Source organism: Drosophila mojavensis, unplaced genomic scaffold (genome assembly GCF_018153725.1).
Source record: "Drosophila mojavensis isolate 15081-1352.22 unplaced genomic scaffold, ASM1815372v1 contig_36, whole genome shotgun sequence".
In the NCBI taxonomy this organism is placed as follows: domain Eukaryota; kingdom Metazoa; phylum Arthropoda; class Insecta; order Diptera; family Drosophilidae; genus Drosophila; species Drosophila mojavensis.
In genome coordinates, this window is record NW_025318858.1 from 11,908,263 (window position 1) to 11,917,278 (window position 9,016).

The 9,016-nt window shown below is 36.5% G+C and overlaps 1 protein-coding gene across 1 annotated transcript; it reads left to right on the forward strand.

Moving 5' to 3' along the window:
• Positions 1-7,049: 7,049 nt before the first annotated feature.
• Positions 7,050-8,103, forward strand: LOC6576595. The gene has a single exon (XM_002002548.4). It carries the CDS (start codon positions 7,195-7,197, stop codon positions 7,801-7,803), a length of 609 nt encoding a protein of 202 aa, XP_002002584.1. The 5' UTR covers positions 7,050-7,194; the 3' UTR covers positions 7,804-8,103.
• The last annotated feature ends 913 nt before the right edge of the window (positions 8,104-9,016 follow it).

A 9,016-nucleotide genomic window follows, 5' to 3' on the forward strand; every position in this document is an offset into this window, starting at 1 on the left:
ATGCCAAAGCATTTCAGCGGCTAATAACTCAATATAAAAAGGAAAAGGGAAGACAGGCGGCCGAACCCTAACAGCAGCTACCCAGCCTCTCTCTCTCTCTCTCTCTCTCTTTCCTTCCTCTCCCTCTCCCTCCCACTCTCTATACTGCACTGTCAGCTAAGCCGATTTCCGCTTGTTTGCCACGCAATTACAATTTGTCAGCTTGTGGCTCAGGTTGTCGTCTCTGGCTCGTCGGCTGCCAGCAACTGCGGCGCATATATATCAAACGCCTAATTAGGGATTATAGCGGATAGCAGCAGCAGCAGCACAGACAAACGGGACGCAAGCACCAAGGGACCAAAAGCCAATTGCACCAACACAAGCACAAGCACAAGCAGCAGGACGCAAGGACGAGCCACAGCTTCCACTTTGACACTTCGACTGTCACGATCTGAGACTTCACTCAGCCAATTGGCAGAGCCAAAGGCTATCAAATTTCTATCATTTCGCGCATTGGCAAGCCATAAATTGAGCGACAGCCTCATTTTGTATTCCAAATGTCGAAACTGTGCAAAATGTTTACGAAATGCAAAAAGATTTGATTTTTAACTATAGACGAGTAAACTTTAGTTTTTGTTTGAGAAAAATAATAGTAAAATAATACAAATTTATGTGAGCGAATGGAAACGATATACAAAAAATAATAAATAAGTGATTTAATAAAATTAAAAATATTAAACAAAATTCAGTCGAGTCTCGAAAATTTGTACTCCGCTAAATCTAAAATTCGATAGATCAAAAAAAATTCTACCAGCTTGAGAAAAATTCATGTTCATTTTTTTTTTTTTAACGAAATTAAACTTCTGGAACAAAATACTCCAAATTGAAAAAGTAATTTCGAATATATTTAAAAATATAATATATATAATAATTTATTTATAATTCTTTTTTTTTGTATATATTTAATTATGCTTCATTTTTGGAAATACGTATGTAACGTCGTGGAAATATGTATGTAATGAATGTCTGTAAGGATTCCTTCGAATAAAAAATAATAATAATACTGGATATTCCAGGTGGATAAATCCTGGTATATGTCATTCAAAATTGGGTTTTTAAAGAAAATATATATCCAGAATTAAATTTTTTCAATATGTTATATACATATCGCACTGTTTTAATATTTATAGACAGATTAAGTAATAAAAATAATAATGTGTCTCTTCATTAATTATAAAAAAAAATGTGTTGAAGTATAAAATTGTACAGATTCTATAGTATTAATAATACAAATATATATATTTGCTTTAATTTTTACTTTTATTTTTTATTTTTTATTTATTTATCTATTTGTTTTTATTTATTTTTATTTATTTCTATGCAAAGCCTCGCTTTGCGGCATAAATTTCAAGCTCTTATTCTTAATATGATGGCGCAATTCTAGGCACTCAAAAGTGTGCAATAAAATATAAATTTGAAGTTTCGTGAGTCACGCCTCCCCAGCCCTAATGAGCGCACGTAGGTCCTGCGTCTTGTCCTGCGGTCGCCATAAATAATGCCAGGGCGCATTTGTCATACGACCCCGTTGGCCATGGCCAATGCGAATACTGGTGCAGTGTCTTGACCCGCTACGTTCCCCAACCACCTCCCCGTAGGCTGTGACGTGTTGTTGCTGGGCAGTAAATCAGCTCATTAGTTAAGTTGGCAGTTAGCCCCGTTACCTGACTATGTGACTCCTCCCTGGCCAGCGTAGCTAGCCTAGCCAGCCTAGCCTGCCTGCCTGCCGCTCGTTAAGCTTCATTTAATCAAAACAAAAGTTTGACCGGGTGAAAAATGAGCAAATGGCCCCAAATCGGGCCCATCGAACGAGAGCGGCTAAAATGCCGCTTTGAATGCTAATAAATCTCATTTGGAGGCTTTGGCTTAAACTCAACCTTTGCCACTGCCAAATATAATTTAAGGACCAACCTGGACCTACACACAGTATCTGTGTGTGCGTGTGTGTGTGGCAAAGTTGTCGACAAGTTTCCATATGGGGATTTCAGTTTAGTGTTAATGCTTCACTCGAATCTCGAGGATTTCTTTTGCTGCCACTTGATAGCCGAGCATAAGCCAAGGATTGTAACCAGCTTAAAGGAGTGTGAGTGTGTGTCTGTGTGTGTGTGTGAGGGTTAATGAAGCGTTGCCAATGCGTGCGAGCTGAAAGCATGCCCGTGTCGGGGTTATGATCTTTTGCTGATTGGCCAAGCGAGCGAATACATTTTGTATTCCTGTTTATCAGCTCAGGCGGCATTAAAGTTTTGTTTTGACAAATAACCAAATACCCTAGAACAGCCCGGGTATAGCAAAACAAAAAATATCTATATACACATACATATATGTACATATATATGTGTATATGAAATAAAGAGAATGGAAACCCGAAAGGCATACGCAGCTTACCTCTAAAGTTTCAGCTACGCGAAAAACTTTGACGTCGAACAATAATAATTCAGAAAATAGCCCAAAGGTGCTGCAAACACAACAACAACTACAGTTTGAACAGGTAAGATGTGATATATGGAAGTGTCGTAGACTAGGTGATACCCTGTAAAATGGAAACTATTATAGATAGTGTGCATAATATCAATAGATAGGAGATTTTCTATATTGAGAGCTATCAGAAAAGGAACAGGAATATAGAAGAATATAGCTAAAGCACTAATTAGATCACTAGATGCAAAACCGACAAATTGTTAAAGTACTACAAAGCAGTTAAGCCAACGAAATTGAGGGAAAGACATAAATTGATAGAGAGAGAGAGAGTGAGAGAGAGAGAGAGAGAGCTAGAATAATAATAGAGTTGAAAAGCGAAAAAGCAGAAGAGCTTCACAAAGTGCGATTTGGAAAGGTATTCAGGGCTGAAGAGCTCGAAAAAATATACACTTGGGAAAGCCATAGAGCTATAGGGATAATGATAGGATAACAAAATACATGTAAAGTAAAAATGTTAAAGATTTCTACAGGGCACTAGAAAGCTAGACAAGAGACCTAGAGATTTCTGGATCTATAGAACTTTTTATTTATATATGAATTAATATATATGAAATAGCTCCATGGCACTTTAGAGAGAAAGAAAGAGTGAGCGTATATAAACCAAACTGTTCAGAGCCAGTGTGGATGGATGGAGTGCCGGAGAAGTCATCAGCTGGGCACCTGCAAGCAAGACTGATGACATAGCTTGAGAACAAGACACAGAAGTAGAAGTATAGAGTATAATAGATGAGCTATAGAATTAGAGAGCTAGAGTCAGAGAGCTGGCGTCTTAGGTGCCAATATAGAGTTAAGGAGATTCGGAGATAGAGTGATTCAAAACTAGTGAGACTAAAGCCAAAATATGCTAACCCTATTTCTTTATAATTAACATACATCCGTTTTCTTTTTTTGACTATAAAATAAAGCACTTAACATGTTTATTATATATGAAATTGAACAAGTATCAATTATCACCTATGTAAGCGATATTTATCGATTGGAGCAAGTAAACCTTCAAGCTATTTATATAATTTTATATATAAAAAATTGAATTTATCGATTAACCTTGTTCATATCCCCATTTCACACATTTTCCCATAATTACAGGGTATCCATGCAGCAGCGGCCACCGTAACGAGGGGCTAAGTGTATTTGACTTGCAGCTATATGCCAGCTATAATGACGTCAAACTTGGCAGCACTTTTACTCATATTGTTGGCGTTGCCTCGCCCGTGCTGGTCCAGTTACCGTTACCTTTTTCTCGCTCACGCCGCTCGCCACTATGAAAACGAAAATGATAATGATGATAATGGACGCGTCCGCGGACCAGTTGCCTTCTTGATGACTTGCAGCTACTCCAAGCGCGCTAATCTTAATTACTTTTGTTTAATTACTTTGACGTTTCGGCCCGCCCAGACTCCCTAACTACCTGGCTGCCACGCCCATCGCCACGACTACCTTTCGACTCTTACGGCGCGCTCTGGCATGCCGGAAGCTATGCAACGGCTTTTCTTCTTTTAAAATAAATAATGTTTACTTATTATTTTTTGAAGGCGAGCGCTTGCCTGGAGGGGCGCAAACTTTACGCAGTTAACAAAAGCTTTGTGCACCTTTTTGTTTCATTTTTCTTCGTTTTTGTTTCGTACTTCTTTTTTTTTCATATTTCTTTTTGGGTGGGTGAAAAGCGAAACCGTTAGACAAATAAAGGCCATATGCTTTTAGGCGATTTTTCCGCTCACATTTTACCTTGTTTTTGGTAAACTAATTTAGTGATTAAAATCTCTGAAGCAGCTGCGCGCACCTCGGACGCCAGAGGGCGCCACCTTAACCTGCTATGCCTGCTCCTCCTCCTGCTACTGTTACTGTTACTGCTCCTGCCTCTGCTCCTCTTGCATTTATCTCCATGCCCAACCAATTAGCATAATAATGTTTATTTTTATTGCTTGCCAAAAAGTTTTGTCATTGACTTGGTCAATCCCTAATTGGGATTGGGGGCGTGCCGCCCTTGCCTTGCCATTAATTTAGAGCATTGCTGCTCAATTTTGCATATACAATATTTGGCAGCAAATACTTTTTGGCCAGCTCGGCTGTATATGGGCCATAAAATTGTTTGATTGCTCACTAAGCGCCTCAAAGTATGCACTAAAAATTTCTACAAGCACCAAACTTTCTAGGCTGCAATTTATTTATGGTAGCTAATGAAAATCAAAAGCCACAACAACATCTAACACACATTTCGGCCATACAGAAATACCAGAGAGAACAGCTTTCCAAAAACTAAATGGTGCAAATTAACAAGGGCTGTGCGACATGTGAATGCTCTACGTTGCTAGGTAAGTTTTATTTATATATTTTCCTATTTATTTCTCTAAAGAAAAACTTTTGAAAAGTTTTATTTGCGGAATTTTGTAGACAACTTTTTCTTGTTTGCTAGTTAGTTAAAAACAGACTTTTTAGAGAAAAAATTCGATATACATTTTTATCATTTAAAAAGAACTTTCGATTGGTATATGAACAATTATATTTATATGAAATACTTGCTGTTTGTATATTTTTCGTGGAACTATTTAGTAGCTTACTTGGAACTACTTACATTTAGTCCTCTTTTTGTCTTCAATGTAGTCTTGAATTTCATGGCACGTAGATATTCTGGCAACTGAAATATACAAAAAATAAAACTAAATATATAAATTATATATATTATCATATATTACAAAATTGTCAATCGTACAAAAAAAAATCTATTTGAAATGCATTAGACAACAAAATAATATTTTATTATGTAATTATGTAAAATATATTTTAAAATATGTAAATATTAAATAATTAAAAAATATCTTAAAAGTATAAACAATTTTTTTTTAACATACAATATATTCATGATTAACATATGTTTAAAAAATATTTAGCAATTAATTTTTATGTACTAACATTTAAAAAAAGCTAAAATTATAAAAAAAAGTAAAGTACCAAAATACTAAAGCTTACTATTACAATCACAGCAAATGTGATGCAAATAAGTATACTTCTTAATACTAGCAACAGCATGCGCTTCCGCTTAACGTAAATTTTGTAAACTGAATACAGAAAATACGCTCAGCATATTCATAAAGGCCTACAACTTGTAAATGCATTAATCTTGTTACAGATTTACTACATTTTCTGAGCATTACTGTGCCAGCAGAAGCTATGCGATGTTCGATCAAACAATATTTAGAAAGTAAAGTTAAATTGATTAAAATGTCAGTTAGGTTACCTGTGTCGGATGGCCAAATAATGAAATGCTTTGCTTATGCAAATGCTAAATTCAATTACAATAATTCAAGAAACTCAACTCTCAAATGCTCAATGTGTTTTCAACTAATATATCTGAATATCGAAATAATGCTTTATGAATAAAGACGTAAGCAAACGCATGCTAGTAAATAATTCATCTTAAATTAAAGAATTGCCTAATTTGTCTGAATCGTTAATTGTGTTTTTCGCATTTATAAACTCGTTTAGTTTTTCAATAACTATAATTGAAATGAAAGCGCTGTTTTTATTGAACTATTTGAAGAAAATTTTTGTTTCAAATTTTTACTATTTGTATATATTATTTACTGTATATGTATGTATATAAATATATATTCACGGTTGTAAAATAAATGTAAAAAACTTAAAAGAGTAATGTAAAAGAGAGAGCCACAAAAAGAACAAAAAGAGAATGTAGGAATGGAAAAAAAAAAAAATTGAAATAATTATTATTTATTAAATTAAATTACTAAAAAAATTAAAATTATTCAATTATTTAAAAATTTCTTGAACATTTTTTATGTTCTTTAATTCTAGGTTTCGAATTTCAAATTTCAATTTTTTTTTGTACAAATTTTTATATTTTATTATTATTATTCTTATTTTTATTTTTTTTATTTTATTATTTTTGCAGCTTTTGTCGCTAACTCATTTGTAAATAGTCTAGATTTAATTTAAATCTCTTCAATAATTATTAGCTCATAAAATAAGATATAATTCATTCGATCTCTTCCTCTCCTCTCCTCTGTCTCAATTCATTTCATATTATATTTCCGACAGTCACATCCGCTACGCCAAATGCCATATGCCCTGCAGGCCACACAGCGCGCAAACTATTCACATCGTTGACCGCCCTCAAAAGTAGGCTATAAATGTTGAGGCCAGGCAATTGGTGTGCTGCAGAAGCCTTACGACGTGTTTAAAAGCCAAGCAGAACGCCATAAAAGTCAAAATGTGGCCAGAGAGTGTGCGTGTGTGTGAGTGAGTGTGTGTTAGTCGGTGAAGCATGAAACTGAGTTCTAAAAATATATGCACATACATATATCTATCTAAAATGTGCGCAGCAACTACAAAGGCGTTGAAGCAATGTGAAAGCTCAATGGGCAGACTAGAGTGTCTGAGTGTAAATGTCTGTCTGTGTATGTAGTTCAACACCTGATTAGATTTGCCGCAATAGTAATGGCCAAAAGTAACACAAATTTCATGAACATTTCTGTTTTGCATTTAAATTCTTTTCCATTCGAACTTCAAGCAGGAAGCAGGAGGCAGAGCAGGCTGTGGATTTGTTGAGCAGCTTGCTGCCAAATCGTACGGATCGAAATGTATTTTTTAGAAAACTATCAAAATTATATGAGCGCAACACGTGACGTGAGAATATAAACAAATTCTACAATAGATTCCACGGATATGGTCTCACCGCCCTCAATTGTGGCAGCGACGCTGCTGCAGATGTGTGGCATATCGCTGTTCATACGCCAGTCGCAGGAGCAATGCCAGCCAGCCCCCCAATCCTCGGTGGCCAAGTGCCTGTTCGGCCTGAGCCTGCTGCTGCTGTTGTGGAGATGCGAAATGCTGCCCAAGCGCTACACGAACCACTATCCGCGCATCCACATCTGTGTGGAGCTGCTGGGCACCGTATTCATCTCAGAGCTGGCCATATTGATTGGCTGGTGCAGCTACGAGCGACTCGTCCATCAGCTCTCCCATCTGATCTGTCCGAATTGCCGCTGGTGTGGCCATTTCACGCTCGGCATGCTGACGCTGTTGCCATCGGCCCTGCTCCTATTTACATTGGCACCCGCGCAATGGCGCGAATTTGTGGTTCAGCTATTATGGCAGCTGCCACGCCCCGAAGCCGATGATTACCTGCTGGCGTTCGCCCGCGAGCTGTCCAACTATGTGCGCGGCAGGGCGGGCCTCCTTCAATTGAAGCGCGAGGATCGACTGCGTGCCATGCGGTTATTTCGCCTGCCAATCGAGCGCACAGCAGCGCGCCAAGACGAGCCCCAGCTGTAGATATTATTATTACGATGCATATGCAAAATGGAAACGCAATCAACGCAGTCACTGTCGCAGTCGCAGTCGTAGTCGGAGCTGGAGTTGGAGTTGGAGCCGAAGTTGGAGTCAGCGTCGCATTTGGAATCGCATCGGAATCGGAATCAGAAACAGAGTTGCTGTCGCACTTGGAATTGGAGTCAGAGTCGGAGTTGGGGTCGTAGTTGGAGTCGCATACGGAATCAGTATCGGAATCGTAAATTGTTTATTATGCACACAAATTTATGCCAACATCTGTTGTTGTTATCCTGGCCTCTCACATTTCACAGTCTTTCGTTTCTTGTTCTTTTTTTTTTCTTTTTTGAATGGGAGGCGGCGTGGTTTTGGCCTTTTGGGATTCTCTTTTTTTTTTTTTTTTCGGTTCTTGTTAGCAACTTTGTTTGCTTTTAATTTTTTGCTTCGACTGCTGCTGTTTCTACTCTACTCTCTCTCTCTCTCTCTCTCGCACTCTTGGCCAGTTTAATTTTCGTTTGCTGTCGCCGGCATGTTAGCCGCAATTGATTTGCCGTAAATTGTATTTTTAATCTGCCGACAGCCACTCTACACCCACACACACACACACACACAAACACACATTATTGCGCTCGATTCGGCCCTTGTTTTTTCTTTTACTATTTTCCATTTTCTTTTTTGCTGGCTGTGGCCTTAATGAGTGTGCCAACGTTTTATTTATTTATTAGCTCACGCATCGGCCAAAGGTAACGAATTTATGTGCAAAGCTCAAAGCAATTTCACCGCTATTTCGCCTATTTGGAGTGGCAATAAATTGATGAATGGCTCGAATGCAGATTGAATTGAAAAACAAAAATCTATTGAATAAAAAATTTTTAACAACATGTTGACTTATGTGCATATAATAATTTAGTTTTATTAACTTATTTAATTTAAACGAAAATTAAAAAGAAAGAAAGAAATAAATTTATAAAATGAAAAATCTAACAAAAAATATTTAAATATAAAGTAAATATATCAATATTTTAGAGATAAACAGATTTTAAATAAAGATATGTTAGCTTTTATAAAAATAAAAAATAGATAAAATAAAAAAAAAATTACGTTAATACATAAGTACATAAGAACATAATAATTCAAGAAATATGAACAAATATTTACTGCAATACTTATATGATGAAAGCAAAAAAAAGAAATCCCAAATTTATCAATATTTAAAATA

Coding starts and splice junctions, on each gene's coding strand:
- LOC6576595 (XM_002002548.4), top strand. CDS start 7,195: ATGGTCTCACCGCCCTCAATTGTGGCAGCGACGCTGCTGCAGATGTGT.